General features: G+C 39.3%; 1 protein-coding gene across 4 annotated transcripts; it reads right to left on the bottom strand.

The window, feature by feature from the left end:
* Window positions 1–297: 297 nt before the first annotated feature.
* On the bottom strand, window positions 298–27535 carry LOC133577050 (uncharacterized). 4 transcript variants are annotated; one of them, XM_061930565.1, is made up of 8 exons: window positions 25921–27535; window positions 25631–25772; window positions 25445–25555; window positions 21646–21702; window positions 21433–21573; window positions 21250–21363; window positions 709–800; window positions 298–369 (listed from the first exon to the last, which is right to left on the bottom strand). In XM_061930565.1, the coding sequence occupies exons 2-7, from the start codon at window positions 25760–25762 to the stop codon at window positions 720–722; spliced, it is 636 nt and encodes a 211-aa protein (XP_061786549.1). In that variant the 5' UTR covers window positions 25763–25772; window positions 25921–27535; the 3' UTR covers window positions 298–369; window positions 709–719. The 4 variants fall into 4 exon arrangements, with proteins under 4 accessions (XP_061786549.1, XP_061786552.1, XP_061786551.1 ...); XM_061930568.1 differs by lacking the exon at window positions 298–369 and having other exon boundaries at window positions 472–800; window positions 21433–21461; window positions 21554–21573; XM_061930567.2 differs by lacking the exons at window positions 298–369; window positions 709–800 and adding an exon at window positions 12537–12720 and having other exon boundaries at window positions 21433–21461; window positions 21554–21573.

Raw genomic sequence — 27535 nt, 5'->3', positions numbered from 1 at the left:
TCAAAAAAACAAAACAAAAAACACGTATTTCATGCCAGAAAATGTGTCCCACATACGTCTCTCAAGCTATGTACTTACATGTGTCCTGGGCATGACGTTAAAGTGCATCAGGCAGTGGAGGCTCCTCTATGGGGTCTTGGGGCACTAGGAGGTTAACCCCTTTACTACTGTTACCCCAGGTGGCCCTTGGCAAAGGCCTAGTACCTGACTGTCCTCTAGCCAGGGATACGGTGAAGACGTCAACGGCGGAGCAGGCGGAAGACGGTAGATTTAAGAACTACCACAACGGCTGCGATGGCGGAAGAAGGCTGCAGCAGAAAAGGGTCCCCAGTCGTCTTGGACTCCATGCCACCGGACCCCGACCCGGATCTGTCAAGGATGGTGTGGTGACTATCTGTGCACCAGTCTCCCCCACGTTGAACTAAGTCACGCACAGGCACCCTCCATAAAGGGATACACCCCTACCAGGAGGATCGTCATACTTGTTCGAGTGACCGCCGATAATAAACTAACATGTGGATTATATGTACAGACTTGGCATTGTACAAAACTTGTAATTTTGGACTCATTTTATTAATGATAAACAAGTTAGTAGGGGATACATAATATGTCAGCACATTTTTGTGCGCTATAAAATGTGCCCTCTATTTTCCTCAATTGATGTACTAACATCATGTATTGATTTTAAAACCTTGCATGGACTCGCACCTCATCCAAATTTACACTCCTGCGCGCTCTGAGGTCCGAGAGCCAGCTCCAGCTCGTGGTGCCCAAGTGTCAGGTTCAAACACCGATGACATCTATTAAACAGACAAGAAGCAAGGAATCATGCAGAGACAGAGTTCAATTTGGCTCAATGAGGAGAGACGTTTGGGACTGTACTCTAGTTACAGAACCAACCTACGCTCTAAAGTCCAGCCCACATGCTCCTCTATTTGAGAGGTCCCTGGTTACATCACTGAGGCTGCCTCTAAAAGGAGTGGCCACACATTTCATGCAAAGCAGCTTCCAGTACGCACAATACGTGACAGAATGTGCTGGGGCCTTGTCTCTGCTTCATCTGCGTGCTGTCTTTTTTTATCTTCGTTGAGGTCCTCGAAGTCCTTGGCTGTTAGTGGGCTAAGACAAACTAAATATCTGCGGCGAAGCAACCCCTCATGCCGTGGCTGATAACAAAATGTGTCCTTGCACAGATAGAAAAGTACAACTTGAGCACAATAGCTAATAACTATAGCAACGGCCTTTAAGCATAAGAGTTGTGTGATAACTTACACATCATTATTCTAACACCAAGACCAGACTTAAAGCCAGGGCCTTTTCTGTGGTCGGCCCTAAGCTCTGGAACACTCTGCCCCTCCATGTTCAAACTGCTCCCACAGTGGACTGTTTTAAGACTCGTCTTAAGACCCACTTTTATTCTTTGGCTTTTAACACTACGTGAGTTGTGTGGTCCTCTGTTATTTTAAATTTTGAGTTCTAATTGGTTTTACCCTTTAAAATCGTTTTAACTTAATCATATTTATTTTTTGTTTTTATTCAGTCATTGGTGGAGTTAAGGATAATATTTGAATATTGTTTTTAATATTGTTGTGCAGCACTTTGGAAACAATGTTTGTTTAAATGTGCTATATAAATAAAGTGGATTGTTTTATTCTGTAGATACTCAGCATCATCAACAACAAACCTTGTGAATTTGGACTCATGTTATTAATCAGAAAAAAAGTTAGTTGTGGATAAATAATATAGTATTTATAATCATTGACCTCACTAATAACACGGAAGTGCTGCCGGGGAGAACATGCAAACTCCACACAGAAAGATCCCGAGCCCGGGATTGAACCCAAGACTACTCAGGACCTTCGTATTGTGAGGCAGATGCACTAACCCCTCTGCCACCGTGAAGCCCCATTCAAACTCAATAACATAAAATAACATTAAGTTCAATAATAAATAAAATAACTGTGCAGCTGTGGTATAACTTGCATCAAGTTCAATAATAAATCAAAAAAAGTGTTATAACTTGCATCACGTTCAATAATAAATCAAAAAAACTGTTATAACTTGCATCAAGTTCAATAATAAATCAAAAAAAGTGTTATAACTTGCATCACGTTCAATAATAAATCAAAAAAAGTGTTATAACTTGCATCAAGTTCAATAATAAATCAAATAAGTGTTATAACTTGCATCAAGTTCAATAATAAATCAAAAAAAGTGTTATAACTTGCATCAAGTTCAATAATAAAAAAAAGTGTTATAACTTGCATCAAGTTCAATAATAAATCAAAAAGTGTTATAACTTGCATCACGTTCAATAATAAATCAAAAAAAGGGTTATAACTTGCATCAAGTTCAATAATAAATCAAATAACTTGCATCAAGTTCAATAATAAATCAAAAAAAGTGTTATAACTTGCATCAAGTTCAATAATAAATAAAACAAAAGTGTTATAACTTGCATCAAGTTCAATAATAAAAAAAAGTGTTATAACTTGCATCAAGTTCAATATTAAATCAAATAAAAGTGTTATAACTTGCATCAAGTTCAATAATAAATCAAATAACTTGCATCAAGTTCAATAATAAATCAAAAAAAGTGTAATAACTTGCATCAAGTTCAATAATAAATCAAAAAGTGTTATAACTTGCATCAAGTTCAATAATAAATCAAAAAGTGTTATAACTTGCATCACGTTCAATAATAAATCAAAAAAAGGGTTATAACTTGCATCAAGTTCAATAATAAATCAAATAACTTGCATCAAGTTCAATAATAAATCAAAAAAAGTGTTATAACTTGCATCAAGTTCAATAATAAATTCAAAAAAGTGTTATAACTTGCATCAAGTTCAATAATAAATCAAAAAGTGTTATAATTTGCATCACGTTCAATAATAAATAAAAAAAAGGGTTATAACTTGCATCAAGTTCAATAATAAATCAAATAACTTGCATCAAGTTCAATAATAAATCAAAAAAGTGTTATAACTTGCATCACGTTCAATAATAAATCAAAAAAACTGTTATAACTTGCATCAAGTTCAATAATAAATAAAAAAAAGTGTTATAACTTGCATCACGTTCAATAATAAATCAAAAAAAGTGTTATAACTTGCATCAAGTTCAATAATAAATCAAATAAGTGTTATAACTTGCATCAAGTTCAATAATAAATCAAAAAAAGTGTTATAACTTGCATCAAGTTCAATAATAAAAAAAAGTGTTATAACTTGCATCACGTTCAATAATAAATCAAAAAAAGGGTTATAACTTGCATCAAGTTCAATAATAAATCAAATAACTTGCATCAAGTTCAATAATAAATCAAAAAAAGTGTTATAACTTGCATCAAGTTCAATAATATATCAAAAAAAGTGTTATAACTTGCATCAAGTTCAATAATAAAAAAAAGTGTTATAACTTGCATCAAGTTCAATATTAAATCAAATAAAAGTGTTATAACTTGCATCAAGTTCAATAATAAATCAAATAACTTGCATCAAGTTCAATAATAAATCAAAAAAAGTGTTATAACTTGCATCAAGTTCAATAATATATCAAAAAAAGTGTTATAACTTGCATCAAGTTCAATAATAAATCAAAAAGTGTTATAATTTGCATCACGTTCAATAATAAATCAAAAAAAGGGTTATAACTTGCATCAAGTTCAATAATAAATCAAATAACTTGCATCAAGTTCAATAATAAATCAAAAAAAGTGTTATAACTTGCATCAAGTTCAATAATAAATTAAAAAAAGTGTTATAACTTGCATCAAGTTCAATAATAAATCAAAAAGTGTTATAATTTGCATCACGTTCAATAATAAATCAAAAAAAGGGTTATAACTTGCATCAAGTTCAATAATAAATCAAATAACTTGCATCAAGTTCAATAATAAATCAAAAAAAGTGTTATAACTTGCATCAAGTTCAATAATAAATTAAAAAAAGTGTTATAACTTGCATCAAGTTCAATAATAAATCAAAAAGTGTTATAATTTGCATCACGTTCAATAATAAATAAAAAAAAGGGTTATAACTTGCATCAAGTTCAATAATAAATCAAATAACTTGCATCAAGTTCAATAATAAATCAAAAAAGTGTTATAACTTGCATCACGTTCAATAATAAATCAAAAAAACTGTTATAACTTGCATCAAGTTCAATAATAAATAAAAAAAAGTGTTATAACTTGCATCACGTTCAATAATAAATCAAAAAAAGTGTTATAACTTGCATCAAGTTCAATAATAAATCAAATAAGTGTTATAACTTGCATCAAGTTCAATAATAAATCAAAAAAAGTGTTATAACTTGCATCAAGTTCAATAATAAAAAAAAGTGTTATAACTTGCATCAAGTTCAATAATAAATCAAAAAGTGTTATAACTTGCATCACGTTCAATAATAAATCAAAAAAAGGGTTATAACTTGCATCAAGTTCAATAATAAATCAAATAACTTGCATCAAGTTCAATAATAAATCAAAAAAAGTGTTATAACTTGCATCAAGTTCAATAATAAATAAAACAAAAGTGTTATAACTTGCATCAAGTTCAATAATAAAAAAAAGTGTTATAACTTGCATCAAGTTCAATATTAAATCAAATAAAAGTGTTATAACTTGCATCAAGTTCAATAATAAATCAAAAAAAGTGTTATAACTTGCATCAAGTTCAATAATAAAAAAAAGTGTTATAACTTGCATCAAGTTCAATAATAAATCAAAAAGTGTTATAACTTGCATCACGTTCAATAATAAAAAAAAAAAAAGGGTTATAACTTGCATCAAGTTCAATAATAAATCAAATAACTTGCATCAAGTTCAATAATAAATCAAAAAAAGTGTTATAACTTGCATCAAGTTCAATAATAAATAAAACAAAAGTGTTATAACTTGCATCAAGTTCAATAATAAAAAAAAGTGTTATAACTTGCATCAAGTTCAATATTAAATCAAATAAAAGTGTTATAACTTGCATCAAGTTCAATAATAAATCAAATAACTTGCATCAAGTTCAATAATAAATCAAAAAGTGTTATAACTTGCATCAAGTTCAATAATAAATCAAAAAAAGTGTTATAACTTGCATCAAGTTCAATAATAAATTAAAAAAAGTGTTATAACTTGCATCAAGTTCAATAATAAATCAAAGTGTTATAATTTGCATCACGTTCAATAATAAATCAAAAAAAGTGTTATAACTTGCATCAAGTTCAATAATAAATCAAATAACTTGCATCAAGTTCAATAATAAATCAAAAAAAGTGTTATAACTTGCATCAAGTTCAATAATAAATAAAACAAAAGTGTTATAACTTGCATCAAGTTCAATAATAAATCAAAAAGTGTTATAATTTGCATCACGTTCAATAATAAATCAAAAAAAGTGTTATAACTTGCATCAAGTTCAATAATAAATCAAATAACTTGCATCAAGTTCAATAATAAATCAAAAAAAGTGTTATAACTTGCATCAAGTTCAATAATAAATAAAACAAAAGTGTTATAACTTGCATCAAGTTCAATAATAAAAAAAAGTGTTATAACTTGCATCAAGTTCAATATTAAATCAAATAAAAGTGTTATAACTTGCATCAAGTTCAATAATAAATCAAATAACTTGCATCAAGTTCAATAATAAATCAAAAAAAGTGTTATAACTTGCATCAAGTTCAATAATATATCAAAAAAAGTGTTATAACTTGCATCAAGTTCAATAATAAATCAAATAACTTGCATCAAGTTCAATAATAAATCAAAAAAAGTGTTATAACTTGCATCAAGTTCAATAATAAATTAAAAAAAGTGTTATAACTTGCATCAAGTTCAATAATAAATCAAAAAGTGTTATAATTTGATCACGTTCAATAATAAATCAAAAAAAGGGTTATAACTTGCATCAAGTTCAATAATAAATCAAATAACTTGCATCAAGTTCAATAATAAATCAAAAAAAGTGTTAACTTGCATCAAGTTCAATAATAAATAAAACAAAAGTGTTATAACTTGCATCAAGTTCAATAATAAAAAAAAAGTGTTATAACTTGCATCAAGTTCAATATTAAATCAAATAAAAGTGTTATAACTTGCATCAAGTTCAATAATAAATCAAATAACTTGCATCAAGTTCAATAATAAATCAAAAAAAGTGTTATAACTTGCATCAAGTTCAATAATAAATTAAAAAAAGTGTTATAACTTGCATCAAGTTCAATAATAAATCAAAAAGTGTTATAATTTTCATCACGTTCAATAATAAATCAAAAAAAGTGTTATAACTTGCATCAAGTTCAATAATAAATCAAATAACTTGCATCAAGTTCAATAATAAATCAAAAAAAGTGCTATAACTTGCATCAAGTTCAATAATAAATAAAACAAAAGTGTTATAACTTGCATCAAGTTCAATAATAAAAAAAAGTGTTATAACTTGCATCAAGTTCAATATTAAATCAAATAAAAGTGTTATAACTTGCATCAAGTTCAATAATAAATCAAATAACTTGCATCAAGTTCAATAATAAATCAAAAAAAGTGTTATAACTGGCATCAAGTTCAATAATATATAAAAAAAAGTGTTATAACTTGCATCAAGTTCAATAATAAATTAAAAAAAGTGTTATAACTTGCATCAAGTTCAATAATAAATCAAAAAGTGTTATAATTTGCATCACGTTCAATAATAAATCAAAAAAAGGGTTATAACTTGCATCAAGTTCAATAATAAATCAAATAACTTGCATCAAGTTCAATAATAAATCAAAAAAAGGGTTATAACTTGCATCAAGTTCAATAATAAAAAAAAGTGTTATAACTTGCATCAAGTTCAATAATAAATCAAATAACTTGCATCAAATTCAATAATAAATTAAAAAAAGTGTTATAACTTGCATCAAGTTCAATAATAAATCAAAAAAAGTGTTATAACTTGCATCAAGTTCAATAATAAATTTAAAAAAGTGTTATAACTTGCATCAAGTTCAATAATAAATCAAAAAGTGTTATAATTTGCATCACGTTCAATAATAAATCAAAAAAAGGGTTATAACTTGCATCAAGTTCAATAATAAATCAAATAACTTGCATCAAGTTCAATAATAAATCAAAAAAAGTGTTATAACTTGCATCAAGTTCAATAATAAATAAAACAAAAGTGTTATAACTTGCATCAAGTTCAAAAAAAAAAAAAGTGTTATAACTTGTATCAAGTTCAATAATAAATCAAATAAAAGTGTTATAACTTGCATCAAGTTCAATAATAAATCAAATAACTTGCATCAAGTTCAATAATAAATCAAAAAAAGTGTTATAACTTGCATCAAGTTCAATAATAAATCAAAAAAAGTGTTATAACTTGCATCAAGTTCAATAATAAATTAAAAAAAGTGTTATAACTTGCATCAAGTTCAATAATAAATCAAAAAGTGTTATAACTTGCATCACGTTCAATAATAAATCAAAAAAAGGGTTATAACTTGCATCAAGTTCAATAATAAATCAAAAAAAGTGTTATAACTTGCATCAAGTTCAATAATAAATTAAAAAAAGTGTTATAACTTGCATCAAGTTCAATAATAAATCAAAAAGTGTTATAACTTGCATCACGTTCAATAATAAATCAAAAAAAGGGTTATAACTTGCATCAAGTTCAATAATAAATCAAATAACTTGCATCAAGTTCAATAATAAATTAAAAAAAGTGTTATAACTTGCATCAAGTTCAATAATAAATAAAACAAAAGTGTTATAACTTGCATCAAGTTCAATAAAAAAAAGTGTTATAACTTGCATCAAGTTCAATATTAAATCAAATAAAAGTGTTATAACTTGCATCAAGTTCAATAATAAATCAAATAACTTGCATCAAGTTCAATAATAAATAAAACAAGTGTTATAACTTGCATCAAGTTCAATAATAAATCAAACAAAAGTGTTATAACTTGCATCAAGTTCAATAATAAAAAATAAAAAAAGTGTTATAACTTGCATCAAGTTCAATAATAAAAAAAAAAAGTGTTATAACTTGCATCAAGTTCAATAATAAATAAAAAAAAGTGTTATAACTTGCATCAAGTTCAATAATAAATCAAATAACTTGCATCAAGTTCAATAATAAATCAAATAAAAGTGCCACTTTGCAATCTTTGCAAAAAAAAAAGGAGGAGCTATGCATTTGGCAAGACAGGGCAAGTGACAGCACTTTCCCCCAGGAGAGCCACCTTGCTTCACTGTGAAACAGCACGGCTGTATGATCAGCTCCCATTTCCTCACACAGTGCAGAGAACAGTCGCGCTTTCAGTGGTCGTGTTTTGATCAAATTTACCGCGCTCACAACATCTGTTAAAACCTCATTGAGTTCGGGGCTGAGCTGCCTTGACGCGAGTGCTTCCCGGTGAATGACACAGTGTGTGCCCGTCACATTTTTGTTTCTCTGCAGGCGCTGGCTCTGGCTCTGGCTCGACGACCTTTGAGGTGTGAGTCACAAATGTATATATTTGTGTAATTGTGGTCCACACATTAGCCTGCTACCCATCCGCGCGAAAGTTTGTCCGCTTAGCCCCGCCCCCATTAGTTACTGTTGCTATGTCTGTCAAACTTTCGCTTGTACCGAGAAATATAAAGCCTACAGTAAAAATAAGTACCGGTAATTTCCATTTATTTATATAGCGGATTTCACAGACAGAATCACAAAGTGATTTACAGTGTGTATAGAAAAAAAATAATCTAAGAATATAATAATTTAAAAAAAAAATTTAAAGTGAAATTTCCTCCCGTTCCTCGCGCCCCACCTGTCATGTCTCTATTACCCACCAGTGGGGCGCGCCCCACACTTTGAGAAACGCTGCCCTAACCTATAGAGATGCATCGCAATTATGAAACGTCAAGGATATGTATTGCACGGGAATGATAGATTTAAAAATCGTTTCAAAAAGGACACATTTGGCAAACATTTGTCTCACTCACAAGACAAAAATATCGTTATCACGATCATAAAGAGGTGCGCTGTTGGGATGATGTTCGAAACCGGTTCTCCCGGTTGTTCGATAAGAAAAGAACCGATTCCATGGACTCGAATCCCTTTTTGACAACCGGTTCCCGTTATCGAGGCCACTATAGCAGTTCTCCCCAACCACTGGGCCGTGGATCAATTGGTACCGGGCCGCACAAGAAATAATTAAAAAAAACATTTTTTATTAATTTTTATTTTTTATTAAATCAACATAAAAACCACAAGATACACTTACAATTAGTGCACCAACCTAAAATTCACACAAAAGGGTTGTTTCTTTCTGTTATTAATATTGTGGTTCCTACATTATATATCAATACAGTCTGCAGGGATACAGTCCGTAAGCACACATGATTGTATTTCTTTATGACAAAAAAAAATCCGCCCCCCTCGGGGCATTCGGGCGGAAGGCGGGGTACACCCTGGACAAGTCGCCACCTCATCACAGGGCCAACACACTAGTGACCATTTAGTGTTGCCAAACAACCTATCCCCAGGTGTATGTCTTTGGAAGTGGGAGGGGCCTATCCCCAGGTGCATGTCTTTGGAGGTGGGAGGGGCCTATCCCCAAGTGCATGTCTTCGGAGGTGGGAGGGGCCTATCCCCAGGTGCATGGCTTCGGAGGTGGGAGGAGCCTATCCCCAGGTGCATGTCTTTGGAGGTGGGAGGAGCCTATCCCCAGGTGCATGTCTTTGGAGGTGGGAGGAAGCCGGAGTAGAACCCACACAGTCACGGGGAGAACATGCAAACTCCACACAGAAAGATCCCGAGCCCGGGATTGAACTCAGGACTACTCAGGACCTTCGTATTGTGAGGCAGATGCACTAACCCCTCTCCCACCGTGCTGTCCCATGCTAATAATTGAATAGTTTTAATATTTTTTTCATGTATACTGTAAAAACAAGTAGATTTTACGGGATGAAACATGTAGCTCAGTCATCAGAATTTCCCCATAAAAATAACTGGTGAAATTGTTCAATTTACAGTAATGGACTGTAAAACAACAACCAACGATTTTATGGTTGGTAAAAAAAAAAAAACCTGTCAGCTCAGTCTCCAGACTTACAGTAGGGAAAAGATTCATATGGCCCCATTCCTGGGTGGATCTGGTGTGAGATGGGGTAATCATTTTGGAAATGCAGTGTGTTGAAAATGACGCTGTGGTCGAAGTTGGAATTGCCATAAAGCACATTTGAAGAAAGTCAACACTAATGACATCTGGCGGCTCAAGTGGATAGTGCACCCCCCCCAATTCGTCACGTTTCATGTGTCAGGGAAACCCATGGCGAATGAGGCTATATGAATCATCATTTCTGCTGTATACCGCATACTTGCCAACCTTGAGACCTCCGATTTCGGGAGGTGGGGGGAGGGGGGTGGGCGTGGTCGGGGTGGGAGGGGGCGTGGCTAAAAGGGGAGGAGTATATTTACAGCTAGAATTCACCAAGTCAAGTGTTTCATATATATATATATATATATATATATATATATATATATAACAAATACTTGACGTTCAGTGAATTCTAGCTATATATATATATATATATATATATATATATATATGTATGTGTGGGGAAAAAAATCACAAGACTATTTCATCTCTACAGGCCTGTTTCATGAGGGGGGGTACCCTCAATCGTCAGGAGATTTTAATGGGAGCATTTGCATACCATGGTTTGTATAGGGCACAGAGTGGGTAGGTACAGGCTGGCCTAGGGGCGTGGTGATTGGCTCATGTGTTACCTAGGAGGTGTTTCCGTCTATGGCGGCATGCTGTGACAATTTCGCTGCGCTTGTTGAGGGATGACAGGTCTGGACGGTAAATAATAAACAGTTTCTCTTTCAAGCATAGGTATTTACCGTCCAGAAACTGTTTATTATTTACCGTCCAGACCTGTCATCCCTCAACAAGCGCAGCGAAATTGTCACAGCATGCCGCCATAGACGGAAACACCTCCTAGGTAACACATGAGCCAATCACCACGCCCCTAGGCCAGCCTGTACCTACCCACTCTGTGCCCTATATAAACCATGGTATGCAAATGCTCCCATTAAAATCTCCTGACGATTGAGGGTACCCCCCCTCATGAAACAGGCCTGTAGAGATGAAATAGTCTTGTGATTTTTTTCCCCACACATACATATATTGCGCTCTACTACGGTATCGAGCACTATTTTTTGGATAACCTTATTAAGACATATATATATATATATATATATATATATATATATATATATATATATATATATATATATATATATATAAAATAAATACTTGAATTTCAGTGTTCATTTATTTACACATATACACACACATACCACTCATCTACTCATTGTTGAGTTAAGGGTTGAATTGTCCATCCTTGTTCTATTCTGTCACTATTTTTCTAACCATGCTGAACTCTGATGATGCATTGATGTGTGGCACGCACAAAAGTGCTTTCATCAAATGCACTAGATGGCAGTATTGTCCTGTTTAAGAGTGTCACAACATTGCTGTTTACGGCAGACCAACTGCTTTACGGTATATAAAAACGTGACTGCTGTTGTTGTGTGTTGTTACCGCGCTGGGAGGACGTTAATGAAACTGCCTAACAATAAACCCACATAAGAAACCAAGAACTCGCCCTCCATCATTCTACAGTTATAACGTGATTGGGCAGGTATGCTGTTTATGTTGTGGGTTAGAGGACCTGAGTCCGCCTGAATTTCGGGAGATTTTCGGGAGATAATTTGTCCCGGGAGGTTTTCGGGAGAGACGCTGAATTTCGGGAGTCTCCCGGAAAATCCGGGAGGGTTGGCAAGTATGGTATACCGTAAAAATAAAAGTAGTGCCTATTTTCCATTGACAGTAATGCACTGTAAAAATGAATGTTGATTTTGTGGTAAAAATAACTGGAAGTTTAGTCACCAAAATGATACCGTTAAAATAACACTGGTGCCCTTTTGCCATGCACTGTAAAAACGGCCGTAGATTTTACGGTACAAAGTGGCAGTTCGGTGGGCAGAATTTTACGTGAAAATAACAGTGGCATTATTTTTACATTTAGAGTAATGGACAGGAAAAAAAACACCAGATATTTTTGGGTAAAAAAAAAAGAAGGTCAACTCAGTTGCCAGAGTTAAACCATTTACGGTAAATAAAAGTGGTACCTTTTTCCCAATTTACAGTAATGTACTGTAAAAACCAGCAAACAGATTTTATGGTAAAAACTGTCAGATTAGTTGCTAGGGTTTTACTGCAAAAACGTGGTAGTTTTTTTCCTTTACAGTAATGCACTGTAAAAACAAGGACCGTTGGTTTAAGGTAAAAACTGGAAGCTTGGTGCCCAGAATTGTATGGTAAAAATAAGTGGTATTGTTTTCCCATTTGCAGTTATTCCGAGTAAAAACCACTGTGCATTTTACGATAAAATACTGGAGACTGAGCTGCCATTTAAAGAAAATCCTAAAATCTAAACTTTGTTTTTTTCTCTCACAGTGATAAGGTAAGCGAAATATTAGACGGCTCTCTCACATGAATACTGAATACATGTGCAAAAATGTATTAAATCTCATTAAATGGAGCGAGTATTCCTAAAGTTGTAATGTATAATATAGTATAGAAAACTGTACAGATTTATGATCGTTAAGTGAGAAGGATCCAAAATTATTGTTGGGATGTTGTGTCACTCTGTGGTGTTGATATCTGCTGGAAAATGACCTGTCGGAGGAGGACCTGGTTACTTCACTGCAACATCATGACTAACATATTTATCACAATGACAAATAGTCATCATCAACATCATGTAAAGACCTAATCTGTCTTTGGTCTGGAGTTCCAATGAAGCTTTTCATGTTACAGTATTGCCAAAAACTACCCGAGACTAAAGAATTGCATTTTAGTTTGTAGGCATAAAGCCAAACGTCATCACAAGATTGTCTAATTGAGGACTCTTTCAGTGAAGTAAAATAGCAAAATATGTGTAAGTAAACCAAGTACCGTATTTTCCGCACTATAAGGCGCACCTAAAAACCACAAATTTTCTCAAAAGCTGACAGTGCGCCTTATAACCCGGTGCGCTTTATATATGGATAAATATTAAGATTCATTTTCATAAAGTTTCGGTCTTGCAACTACGGTAAACAGCCGCCATCTTTTTTTCCCGTAGAAGAGGAAGTGCTTCTTCTTCTACGCAAGCAACCGCCAAGGTAAGCACCCGCCCCCATAGAACAGGAAGCGCTTCTTCTTCTACTGTAAGCAACCACCCGCCCGCGTAGAAGAAGAAGAAGCGCGCGGATATTACGTTTCATTTCCTTTGTGTGTTTACATCTGTAAAGACCACAAAATGGCTCCTACTAAGCGACAGGGATCCGGTTCATGAAAAGACGCAATCTCTCCATCCGCACACGGACTACTATTTCACAGCAACTGCCTAAAGACTTTCAAGAAAAGCTGGCTACTTTCCGTGCATATTGTAAAAACAAGACAGCTGAAAAAAAGATCCGGCCAGAGAACATTATCAACATGGACGAGGTTCCACTGACTTTTGATATTCCTGTGAACCGCACTGTGGATACAACGGGAGCACGTACGGTGAATATTCGCACCACAGGGAATGAGAAGTCATCCTTCACTGTGGTTCTAGCTTGCCATGCTAATGGCCAGAAACTTCCACCCATGGTGATATTCAAAAGGAAGACCTTGCCAAAAGAGACCTTTCCAGCCGGCGTCATCATAAAAGCTAACTCGAAGGGATGGATGAAGAAAAGATGAGCGAGTGGTTAAGGTAAGTTTAAGTTTACGCGAAGAGGCCGGGTGGCTTTTTTCACGCAGCTCCGTCCATGTTGATATACGACTCCATGCGCGCCCACATCACGCTGGTTTTAATATATTATTAAAGTTTGACTGACCGATTTGACTGTTTTTTTGACATTCCTTTAGCGCAGTTAGATGCGGCTTATAACACGGGGCGGCTTATAGGTGGACAACGTTTTGAAATATGCCGTTCATTGAAGGCGCGGCTTATAACCCAGGGCGCCTTATGGTGCGGAAAATACGGTACTAACAAATACAATAGTTTTATTTAAGTCCCATCTTAAAACTCATTTGTATACTCTAGCCTTTAAATAGCCCCCCTGTTAGACCAGTTGATCTGCCGTTTCTTTTCTTTTCTCCTCTGCTCCCCTTTTCCTTGAGGGGGGGGGCACAGGTCCGGTGGCCATGGATGAAGTGCTGGCTGTCCAGAGTCGGGACCCGGGGTGGACCGCTCGCCTGTGCATCGGCTGGGAACATCTCTGCGCTGCTGACCCGTCTCCGCTCGGGATGGTGTCCTGCTGGCCCCACTATGGACTGGACTCTTACTATTATGTTGGATCCACTATGGACTGGACTCTCACAATATTATGTCAGACCCACTCGACATCCATTGCTTTCGGTCTCCCCTAGAGGGGGGGGGTTACCCACATATGCGGTCCTCTCCAAGGTTTCTCATAGTCATTCACATCGACGTCCCACTGGGGTGAGTTTTTCCTTGCCCGTATGTGGGCTTTGTACCGAGGATGTCGTTGTGGCTTGTGCAGCCCTTTGAGACACTTGTGATTTAGGGCTATATAAATAAAGATTGATTGATTGATTGATTATGAAGTTGTGTAATGATCATGTACAGCATTGGAGAGTGGATTTTTACAGCATCTCCTTCCAGCTGCTTTCCCGTCAAACACAGCAGCTTTTCTATAATGTCATGGATAAATGTGCGCCATTTCGATTTTACTTTAACATTCTTGGCTGGCGTTGAGGCTCATTCTGCTTCAGCATGGTGCAGACTGACAGTGATGTGCACAAACTGCTTCACCAACTTGACTATACGCTCCGCCATGCTTTTGATGAGCACCGTCCTTAACACTCGTGATGTGCGATACCACTCATTTTCTTTCCGATGTGATAACGAGTAAAATTCAGGCTGGTATCGGCGATACCTATCCGATACTTTGTGCAAATATACCTAATGTGTCTGATAAAATGTAAAAAGTGGTGCGTTTGCAAATAATAACATCCAGTCATCCATTTTCTACCGCTTATCCTTTTATAACATATCTATCTAAAATAATAACAGTAAAAATGTAAGAAAAAAAGAGAAAAAAATCGGAATGTAATGACAAAAAGCTGACATTTTTAAACGTATAATTAATAGTAATAATATACTTAGTCACCTATAACACAGAGTTTTGTCTTTAAATATATAATTTGTTTATAGCATTTAAAAAAGATCAAAACGGCCCCACAATACTTAACTTCTCAGTATGCGTCCCACGGTGAAAAAAGCGAAAACACCCCTGATCTAAAATATCAAGAGCTCTCAAAATAAAAATACAATATACTTAAAATTAGAGATGTCCGATAATATCGTCTGATAAATGCTTTAAAATGTAATATCGGAAATTATCGGTATCGTTTTTTTTATTTATTATCGGTATCGTTTTTTTCCATTCATCCATCCATCTTCTTCCGCTTATCCGAGGTCGGGTCGCGGGGGCAGCAGCCTAAGCAGAGACTTCCCTCTCCCCAGCCACTTCGTCCAGCTCTTCCCAGGGGATCTTGAGGCGTTCCCCGGCCAGCCGGGAGACATAGTCTTCCCAACGTGTCCTGGGTCTTCCCCGTGGCCTCCTACCGGTCGGACGTGCCCTAAACACCTCCCTAGGGAGGCGTTCGGGTGGCATCCTGACCAGATGCCCGAACCACCTCATCTGGCTCCTCTCCATGTGGAGGAGCAGCGGCTTTACTTTGAGCTCCTCCCGGATGGCAGAGCTTCTCACCCTATCTCTAAGGGAGAGCCCCGCCACCCGGCGGAGGAAACTCATTTGGGCCGCTTGTACCCGTGATCTTGTCCTTTCGCTCATAACCCAGAGCTCATGACCATAGGTGAGGATGGGAACGTAGATCGACCGGTAAATTGAGAGCTTTGCCTTCCGGCTCAGCTCTTTCTTCACCACAACGGATCGATACAGCGTCCGCATTACTGAAGACGCCGCACCGATCCGCCTGTCGATCTCACCATCCACTCTTCCCTCACTCGTGAACAAAACTCCCAGGTACTTGAACTCCTCCACTTGGGGTAAGATCTCCTCCCCAACCAGGAGATGGCACTCCACCCTTTCCCGGGCGAGAACCATGGACTCAGACTTGGAGGTGCTGATTCTCATCCCAGTCGCTTCACACTCTGCTGCGAACCGATCCAGTGAGAGCTGAAGATCCTGGCCAGATGAAGCCATCAGGACCACATCATCTGCAAAAAGCAGAGACCTAATCCTGCAGCCACCAAACCAGATCCCCTCAACGCCTTGACTGCACCTAGAAATTCTGTCCATAAAGGTTATGAACAGAATGGGTGACAAAGGGCAGCCTTGGCGGAGTCCAACCCTCACTGGAAACGTGTCCGACTTACTGCCGGCAATGCGGACCAAGCTCTGACACTGATCATACAGGGAGCGGACCGCCACAATCAGACAGTCCGATACCCCATACTCTCTGAGCACTCCCCAAAGGACCTCCCGAGGGACATGGTCAAATGCCTTCTCCAAGTCCACAAAGCACATGTAGACTGGTTGGGCAAATTCCATGCACCCTCAAGGACCCTGCCAAGAGTATAGAGCTGGTCCACAGTTCCACGACCAGGACGAAAACCACACTGTTCCTCCTGAATCCGAGGTTGGACTATCCGGCGTAGCCTCCTCTCCAGTACACCTGAATATACCTTACCGGGAAGGCTGAGGAGTGTGATCCCACGATAGTTGGAACACACCCTCCGGTTCCCCTTCTTAAAGAGAGGAACCACCATCCCGGTCTGCCAATCCAGAGGTACCGCCCCCGATGACCACGTGATGCTGCAGAGTCTTGTCAACCAAGACAGCCCCACAGCATCCAGAGCCTTAAGGAACTCTGGGCGGGTCTCATCTCAGGAGAATTTGAAATACATCAGCAACCTCAGCCCCAGAAATGGAAGAGCCCACCACAGATTCCCCAGGCACTGCTTCCTCATAGGAAGACGTGTTGGTGGGATTGAGGAGGTCCTCGAAGTATTCCCTCCACCGATCCACAACATCCGCAGTTGAGGTCAGCAGAACACCATCCTCACCATACACGGTGTTGACAGTGCACTGCTTCACCTTTCTGAGGCGGCGGATGGTGGTCCAGAATCGCTTCGAAGCCATCCGGAAGTAATTTTCCATGGCTTCCCCGAACTCCTCCCATGTCCGAGTTTTTAACTCTGCGACCGCTGAAGCCGCATACCGCTTGGCCTGTCGGTACCTGTCTGCTGCCTCAGGAGTCCTATGAGCCAAAATAACCCGATAGGACTCTTTCTTCAGCTTGACAGCATCCCTCACCGCCAGTGTCCACCAACGGGTTCTAGGATTACCGCCACGACAGGCACCAACCACCTTGCGGCCACAGCTCCAATCAGCCGCCTCGACAATAGAGGCGCGGAACATGGTCCACTCAGACTCAATGTCCAGCGCCTCCCTCGTGACATGTTCAAAGTTCTTCCGGAGGTGGGAATTGAAACTCTCTCTGACAGGAGACTCTGCCAGGCGTTCCCAGCAAACCCTCACAATGCGTTTGGGCCTGCCAGGTCTGTCCGGCATCCTCCCCCACCATCGCAGCCAACTCACCACCAGGTGGTGATCAGTAGAAAGCTCCGCCCCTCTCTTCACCCGAGTGTCCAAAACATAAGGCCGCAAATCCGATGACTCAACAACAAAGTCGATCATGGAACTGCGGCCTAGGGTGTCCTGGTGCCAAGTGCACATATGGACACCCTTATGTTTGAACATGGTGTTCGTTATGGACAATCTGTGACGAGCACAAAAATCCAATAACAAAACACCACTCGGGTTCAGATCCGGGCGGCCATTCTTCCCAATCCCGCCTCTCCAGGTTTCACTGTCGTTGCCAACATGAGCATTGAAATCCCCCTGTAGGACAAGGGAATCACCTGGGGGGGGGGCACTTTCCAGTACTCCCTCGAGTGCATCCAAAAAGGGTGGGTACTCTGAACTGCTGTTTGGTGCGTAAGCACAAACAACAGTCAGGACCCGTCCCCCCACCCGAAGGCGGAGGGAAGCTACCCTCTCGTCCACCGGGTTGAACTCCAACGTGCAGGCTTTGAGCCAGGGGGCAACAAGAATTGCCACCCCAGCCCGTCGCCTCTCACTGCCGGCAACGCCAGTGCGGAAGAGCGTCGAGCCCCTCTCGAGAGAACTGGTTCCAGAGCCCTTGCTGTGCGTCGAGCCGAAACTTCTCTACCTCGCGCACTAGCTCAGGCTCCTTCCCCCCAGCGAGGTGACGTTCCACGTCCCAAGAGCTAGCTTATGTAGCCGAGGATCAGACCGCCAAGTGCCCTGCCTTCGGCTTCCGCCCAGCTCACAATGCACCCGACCTCTATGGCCCATCCCATGAGTGGTGAGCCCATTGGGGGGGGGGGCCCACGTTGCCTCTTCGGGCTGTGCCCGGCCGGGCCCCATGGGGATAGGCCCGGCCACCAGGTGCTCGCCATCGTGCCCCACCTCCGGGCCTGTCCCCATGGGAGGGCCCCGGTGACCCGCGTCCGGGCGAGGGAAATGTCTTTGTTGATGCATTTTTTATTTTTATTAAATCAACATAAAAAACACAAGATACACTTACAATTAGTGCACCAACCCAAAAAAACTCCCTCCCCCATTTACACTCATTCACACAAAAGGGTTGTTTCTTTCTGTTATTAATATTGTGGTTCCTACATTATATATCAATATATATCAATACAGTCTGCAGGGATACAGTCCGTAATGTTGGGAACTTGCATGGCTGCCGTTTTGTGACCCCAAGATGCAAGAACCAGGAGAGCGGAGAGCAGGTATGATGAGTTTTAATCTCATACCAACAGAAAATGAAGCAGTCTCGCATACAAAGGTTCCAAACATAAAGTGTTATCATCGAGCACTGAGGAGTGCTCAAGTCAAAGTACAAATAGGATGCATGTTGATTGGCAGCAGGTGTGGACCGGCTGCCAATCAACAGCAGGTGAGGAAAAAACAGTGCTCCGCGGAACAAACAGGAAATATAACAAAATAAGAGCACTGACGGGAAGTAAATACAAAAACAAGGAAACAAACAGAAATGAAGTGACAGATCGTCACATGTAAGCACACATGATTGTGCGTGATGCTGCTCCACTAATAGTACTAACCTTTAACACTTCATTTTACTCATTTTCATTCATTACTAGTTTCTATGTAACTGTTTTTATATTGTTTTACTTTCTTTTTTATTCAAGAAAATGTTTTTAATGTATTCATCTTAATTTATTTTATACATTTTTTAAAAAAGGACCTTATCTTCACCATACCTGGTTGTCCAAATTAGACATAATAATGTGTTAATTCCACGACTGTATGTATCGGTATCGGTTGATATCGGTATCGGTAATTAAAGAGTTGGACAAAATCGGAAATCGGCAAAAAGCAATTATCGGACATCCCTAATTTTAAGGTAATTGTGGGTCCATTGAGGTTAGCTAATTTGACTTGTTTTGGAAAGTCTTGACAAGCCAAATAATAATAATAATAATAATAACTGGGATTTATATAGCGCTTTTCTAAGTACCCAAAGTCGCTTTACATGTAGAACCCATCAATCATTCACACCTGGTGGTGGTAAGCTACTTTCATAGCCACAGCTGCCCTGGGGTAGACTGACGGAAGCGTGGCTGCAATTTGCGCCAACGGCCCCTCCGACCACCACCTGTCATTCATCATTCAATTCATCGGTGTGAGTGGCACCGGGTGCAAAGGGTTACCGTATTTTCCGCACCATTAGCCGCACCTAAAAACCACAAATTTACTCAAAAGCTGACAGTGCGGCTTTTAACCCGGTGCGCTTTATATATGGATTAATATTACGATTCATTTTCATAAAGTTTCGATCTCGCAACTTCGGTAAACAGCCGCCATCTTTTTTCCCGGTAGAACAGGAAGCGCTTCTTCTTCTACGCAAGCAACCGCCAAGGTAAGCACCCGCCCCCATAGAACAGGAAGCGCTTCTTCTTCTACTGTAAGCAACCACCCGCCCCGGAAGAAGAAGAAGCACGCGGTGCATGCTGGGATATGTGACGTTTCATTTCCATTTGTGTGTTTATGTAAAGACCCCAAAATGGCTCCTATTAAGTGTGTTGTCTGTCTAATTATAAATAATGCAGACGAGGCGTGTTAACTGAGTTCTCAACGTTTACTCACAGCGTGCTCATAACCACATTCTAACTGCCAGCATACAACAACGCTTCTCAGGGCTACCGCGCATGCTCGTCACTATCGTTGCATGCTGGGTAGTGTAGTTGTTATATTTGCTAGCTCATAACATCACATTGAGAGACACGCTTACGCGCTTAATTCAATACCGGGTGGATTGACAAAAGACCTCCAGCCGCTAGATATTGGTGTCAACAGGGCATTCGAAGCTAGACTGCTAACTGCGTGGGAACAATGGATGACCGAAGGCGAACACACCTTCACTAAGACAGAGGCAGCGCCGGACGACATTCGCCCAACTTTTCAATTCGGACACCGAAGGAGAAAAATTCGAGGGATTTATGAATGAAGAATAACTTCAGAAAGTGAGCGTTATGTTTATTTTGTGTGTTGTGACATTAACGTTCGAGCAACATTATGTTGCTATTGCTCTGCACTATTTTGAATTTTACTATGTTTGTGATTGCACATTTGCGTACATTTTGGGACAGAGTTGTTAGAACGCTGGTTTTTAATATATTATTAAAGTTTGACTGACCTATCTGACTGTTTTTTTGACATTCCCTTTAGCGCAGCGTAGGCGCGGCTTATAGTCCGGGGCGGCTTATTGGTGGACAAAGTTATGAAATATGCCATTCATTGAAGGTGCGGCTAATAATCCGGTGCGCCTTATAGTGCGGAAAATACGGTAAGTGTCCTGCCCAAGGACACAACGGCAGCGATTTTTGGATGGTAAGAGGCGGGGAGCGAACCTGCAACCCTCAGGTTTCTGGCACGGTTGCTCTACCCACTACGCCATGCCGCCCCTTAAATGTTCTTGTTCTATTGGCAGATCATTTTGCTTAGTTAAAATAAAATACCCCTCATTTTTGTATTTTTTTTTCTTGTTTTTGAACACTGACTTTTTGCAGTGTGTAAACGCGCCCGCAGCTCCTTAGGTGTATTTTTCACTGGTAATTTAGATGCTTACCTGAGTGTTTGTGGATTTGAGAGCCAGGCGGGCCACCGCTGACAAGAAGATGAGAAGCACCGCCACGCACGCAGAGAAGGTGAACAAAATGCATTCCGTGGCAAAAAGTTGCATCTAAACAGGAGGAGAGAGATGTGTATTTCAAGCACAGTGCAAATGTGTTGAGTGTAAAATGTCCTTCACCACTTCGCTGTAGCCCCACTGTGAGTCCACTAAGGGTTGGCGGGAGATGTAGGCATAGAAAACAAAGCAGTGTATCCTATAACAGCAAGACACCATGACTCCCAGGATGGACATCACATACATGGACAGACAAACGGTCACCTGCGGGGGAAATATATCACAATTTATACTTGCTGCCACTGGCATAATCACATGTGCTCAACAATATACTACCATCTTTTTGGATGGACATGCTCCCGTGTAGACGGACAAGATTCCACAGGTGAGAAACTAAAAGAAATGAGAGCAAAAACAAAGCCACATGTGTACACTTACAGTATCAGCTAATAACGTATCAAAGTGATATGCTTAGTTCATTTTATTTGATTGTACTCAGTGGTGGTCCAACAATGCACTCCAGCCCCGCACGTGCTGGGTTCAAACCAAGGAGCCCCCAAATATCCACCCATGGAAAGATGTTGGAGCAGTGCTAGCCAATGAGCTACATCACCAATGATCCCTCTCATTTTTCATGTGTGTGAGCAAACGCAAAAACTCCTTGAGCATTTAGTGGAGCACATGTGAGCGACGTCAGACGTGCACACCTGCAGCACACCTGTCCCAAACCTGACTAATTAACAACTTATTGTTATGATCAGGGCAAATCACTCTACGGAGACAGCCCTCGCAAAAATGACTAATGATCTACTGCTAACGATGGATTCTGATGCGTCATCTATGTTGCTGCTTCTTGATCTTAGCGCTGCTTTCGATACCGTCGATCATAACATTTTATTAGAGCGTATCAAAACACGTATTGGTATGTCAGACTTAGCCTTGTCGTGGTTTAACTCTTATCTTACTGACAGGATGCAGTGCGTCTCCCATAACAATGTGACCTCGGACTATGTTAAGGTAACGTGCGGAGTCCCCCAAGGTTCGGTTCTTGGCCCTGCACTCTTTAGCATTTACATGCTGCCGCTAGGCGACATCATACACAAATACAGTGTTAGCTTTAACTGTTATGCTGATGACACCCAACTCTACATGCCCCTAAAGCTGACCAACACGCCGGATTGTAGTCAGCTGGAGGCGTGTCTTAATGAAATTAAACAATGGATGTCCGCCAACTTCTTGCAACTCAACACTAAGAAAACGGAAATGCTGATTATCGGTCCTGCTAAACACCGACATTTATTTGATAATACCACCTTAACATTTGACAACCAAACAATTACACAAAGCGACTCAGTAAAGAATCTGGGTATTATCTTCGACCCAACTATCTCCTTTGAGTCACACATTAAGAGTGTTACTAAAACGGCCTTCTTTCATCTCCGTAATATCGCTAAAATTCGTTCCATTTTGTCCACTAGCGACGCTGAGATCATTATTCATGCGTTCGTTACGTCTCGTCTCGATTACTGTAACGTATTATTTTGGGGTCTCCCTATGTCTAGCATTAAAAGATTACAGTTGGTACAAAATGCGGCTGCTAGACTTTTGACAAGAACAAGAAAGTTTGATCATATTACGCCTATACTGGCTCACCTGCACTGGCTTCCTGTGCACTTAAGATGCGACTTTAAGGTTTTACTACTTACGTATAAAATACTACACGGTCTAGCTCCAGCCTATCTTACCGATTGTATTGTACCATATGTCCCGGCAAGAAATCTGCGTTCAAAGAACTCCGGCTTATTAGTGATTCCCAGAGCCCAAAAAAAGTCTGCGGGCTATAGAGCGTTTTCTATTCGGGCTCCAGCACTATGGAATGCCCTCCCGGTAACAATTAGAGATGCTACCTCAGTAGAAACATTTAAGTCCCATCTCAAAACTCATTTGTATACTCTAGCCTTTGAATAGCCCCCCTTTTTTAGACCAGTTGATCTGCCGTTTCTTTTCTTTTCTCCTCTGTTCCCCCCTATCCCTTGTGGGAGGGGAGACACACAGATCCGGTGGCCATGGATGGGGTGCTGGCTGTCCGGGGTCGGGACCCGGGGTGAACCGCTCGCCTGTATATCGGTTGGGAACATCTCTGCGCTGCTGACCCGTCTCCGCTCGGGATGGTTTCCTGCTGACCCCACTATGGACTGGACTCTTACTGTTATGCTGGATCCACTATGGACTGGACTCTCACAATATTATGTTAGACCCACTCGACATCCATTGCATTCGGTCTCCCTAGAGGGGGGGGGGGGGTTACCCACATATGCGGTCCTCTCCAAGGTTTCTCATAGTCATTCACATCGACGTCCCACTGGGGTGAGTTTTTCCTTGCCCTTATGTGGGCTATACCGAGGATGTCGTTGTGGCTTGTACAGCCCTTTGAGACACTTGTGATTTAGGGCTATATAAATAAACATTGATTGATTGATTGATGATTGATCTAACGACAGCAGAGATTATTTTCTAATAATGTTTTGGCCCACTTACAATGACAATAACAAAAAATAATGTTTTCCATGAGCTGTGTCCTTGTATTGTACAGTACAGGCCAAAAGTTTGGACACACCTTCTCCTCATTCAATGCTTTTTCTTTATTTTCACGACTATTTACATTGTAGATTGTCACATCAAAACTATGAATGAACACATGTGGAGTTATGTACTTAACAAAAAAAAGGTGAAATAACTGAAAACATGTTCTGTGTCATGTCTGTGTAATCATGTTTTGTTTTAAGTCATGTTTTGTTTAGTTATAGGACTCTTTAGTTTGTCTTTTGACTCCCTTGTCTTGTTTCCATGATTACCCCATTAGTTTCACCTGTTCCACGTTTGGACTCATTGTGCACTCTTGATTGTCACCATAGCAACCCATTAGTTTTCACCTGTCACGTCACGCACCTGTTTCACGTCTTGAGTCACGCACCTGTTTTCGTTAATCATGTCTGTAGTATTTAAGTTCAGTGTTTTTCAGTTTGTCTTTCTGACGACCTCACCACATTTATGTTCTGTCCATGCCTGATACTTCTTTCCATGTCCATTCTTCATGCAACTATTTTTGTCCAAGCCAAGTAAGTTTTTGTTCCATGTTTATAGTCTTTTTGTTTTTCATAGTTTGTTCTCCGCCACTGTGCGTGCTTTTCATTTGTACTTTTTTGCTATAGTCTTTTGGTTTCATAGTTTATTCTCCGCCACTGTGCGCGCCTTTCGTTTATTCCTTTTTTTTGATAATAATAAATAAATCATGTACCTTCATTCCCGTCTCGCCCGTGCCAACTTTCCGTTGCATCCCGGAAAAGCAAACACCCAAGACCAAGTCTTGACATTCTGTATTCTAAGTTCTTCCAAATAGCCACCCTTTGCTATAATTCCTTTTTTGCACACTCTTGGCATCCTCTCAATGAGCTTCAAGAGGTAGTCACCTGAAATGGTTTCCACTTCACAGGTGTGCTTGAAGCTCATCAAGAGAATGCCAAGAGTGTGCACAGCAGCTTCAAACTAGACATTTTAGCAGGGTACTGCCAACAATCTGTCCCGACTCCCGACGAAAACATTGCTGCGTAACTTCACAAATACATTTGGCTAATTGACCTCAGCAAAATGTGGTATAATTACTTAGTAAACCATCTTGCAAGAAGCATAAAGAAGAGAAACCTACAGCGTAAGACTCGTCGATTGCCATTTGAAGTTCCTTGCAGTAGGATTGGGATTCGGCTGTGTGTCTGGCAACCTCAGCCAAGGAGGTTGGGAGGGGACTACAGAATTTTGACCGTGATTGCAGTACTATTTCTGGCCACATCTCCACATGGAGAGGAGCCAGATGAGGTGGTTCGGGCATCTGGTCAGGATGCCACCCGAACGCCTCCCTCGGGAGGTGTTTAGGGCACGTCCGACCGGTAGGAGGCCACGGGGAAGACCCAGGACACGTTGGGAAGACTATGTCTCCCCGCGACCCGACCTCGGATAAGCGGAAGACGATGGATGGATGGCACATTTAATGGAGAGTAACCTGTAGCTTAGTTTACTACATTTTCCAAGTAGCTTGCCCATCACTGGCACCTCAGCACTGCGAATGAGTGTTGCATACCAGAGCTCCCTGACAGAAAGGAACGTAGATGTCGCCGGAGTTTGTCACGGTTTGCCTGAACAAGATGCATCCCATGATCAGCTCTGCACAGCCACAGATCCCGATGACAACCTGGTGGTGAGAAGAGCATCTGATCTGCATGCACTATTTACCACAGCTTGAGACTGACTTTAAGGGATGTATTACACCGAGACTCTGGGGCTCCTTTTGGAGAAAGCGATGAAGAGGTTTGCTGGACGGCGACGCCTTAAAGTCTGCATTCTGTTGTCCTCTTGTGACCTCCGCAGTGGTGGTTGGTGTTGTCGTCCTGTCATCCATGGTGGGGAAGCTGCGGGAAAAACATTGTTAGTCAAAGCAGATGTGCATTCCAAAGCCCTTGTTTTATTCACCACGCTTCCAGCAGGGAAGTTACACAATAAAAGTTCCCACATCCAACTGTAAGGAAAAGAAAGGTGTGAAATAAAAAATATGCTTACCAGGCTTAGTCTTTGATGGAGAGATGCAGTACGGGGAATAACGGTTTAGGAATGTGGGCGGTAGGAAGAGAGAAGGAAGAGAAATTTGAGACTTTTTTTTTTTTTACATTAAAAGGAGGAGCTCAGAAGTTTTGGTGACGCAGTGGAAGAATGTGAGGAAGTGTCATTGAATTAAACAAAATAATAGAATTCATAATAAATACAAGAGGTGGAGGACATAGGGTAATTTGTGGAGACAATGATTAAAAAATATATCAATTCCACATTCTCATCTGATTCAATGTCAAATTGCAAATGTTAGTGAAATAAAAACCAAACAATGCTGAAGGACGTGCATCCTCTTCGCTTACAATAACAAAAATGTTGTGTTAGCTATCCTCATAATTTATTTAACAACTGGAGGCAAAAGGTGCTAAAACAATCCTTTATGTTCCATTAGGTAGGATACAGGAAGCAGTCTTTGACATTTTGATATAAAATAATATCCACAATCAGTTTAAAAATTGACCTGCAGGGTACAAGCATTCAAATGTATGATCACCACAGCACTTAAAATAAATAGACATTTTAAAAAGAACATGTAATATGAAAAGCTTTCTTCCGTGAGAGAGAACACCATCCAGGTCCAAGTTTAGAATGATTGAGTACTGGGGGTCTCCAAACTACGGCCCGCGGACCGGATTCTATCTGCCAGCGTCCACAATCCGGCCCGCAAGACGTACCCCAAAAAAAAGGGGGAAAAAAAAGTCTGGTTAAGTACAAAAAGTAATGGGTAGTAACGAAAAGAAATCAGAAGGATTTTGTAGGGTACTCGACAAATCTTAATTATTAAAATTAGGGGCGTGGGAAAAAAAACGATTCGAACTCGAATCGCGATTCTCACGTTGTGCGATTCAGAATCGATTCTCTTTTTTTTTTTAAATCGATTTTTTTAATTTTATTTATTTATTTATGTTTTAAATTAAAAAAAAAAAAAAAATTTTTTTTTTTAAATTAATCAATCCAACAAAACAATACACAGCAATACCATAACAATGCAATCCAATTCCAAAAGCAAAGCCGAGCCAGCAACACTCAGAAGTGCAATAAACAGAGCAATTGAGAGGAGACACAAACACCACACACAACAAACCAAAAGTAGTGAAACAAAAATGAATATTATCAACAACAGTATCAATATTAGTTACAATTTCAACATAGCAGTGATTAAAAATCCCTCATTGACATTATCATTAGACATTTATAAAATAAAAAAAGAACAATAGTGTCACAGTGGCTTAGACTTGCATCGCATCTCATAAGCCTGACAACACACTGTGTCCAATATTTTCACAAAGATAAAATAAGTCATATTTTTGCTTCATTTAATAGTTCAAACAAATGTACATTATTGCAATCAGTTGATAAAACATTGTCCTTTACAATTATAAAAGCTTTTTACTCTGCTTGCATGTCAGCAGACTGGGGTAGATCCTGCTCAAATCCTATGTATTCAATGAATAGACAATCCTTTTGAATCGGGAAAATATCCTTTTTCAATCCAGAATCGCATTGAATCGGAAAAAATTGATTTAGAATCGAATCGTGACCCCAAGAATCGATATTGAATCGAATC

This window comes from Nerophis lumbriciformis, linkage group LG36 (assembly GCF_033978685.3).
Source record: "Nerophis lumbriciformis linkage group LG36, RoL_Nlum_v2.1, whole genome shotgun sequence".
NCBI classification, from domain to species: domain Eukaryota; kingdom Metazoa; phylum Chordata; class Actinopteri; order Syngnathiformes; family Syngnathidae; genus Nerophis; species Nerophis lumbriciformis.
Note: the sequence above shows the minus strand (reverse complement) of the source record. Positions and strands in the feature narration are given on the sequence as shown.

Excerpts from the sequence above, each read along its gene's own strand:
- LOC133577050 (XM_061930565.1), bottom strand. The coding sequence starts at position 25,762 with ATGGATGACAGGACGACAACACCAACCACCACTGCGGAGGTCACAAGA. Across the intron at positions 25,556-25,630 it reads AGGAGCCCCAGAGTCTCGGT|GTTGTCATCGGGATCTGTGG; the intron begins GTAATACATCCC and ends TCTCACCACCAG. Across the intron at positions 801-21,249 it reads TCAAATCCACAAACACTCAG|ATGTCATCGGTGTTTGAACC; the intron begins GTAAGCATCTAA and ends TCTGTTTAATAG.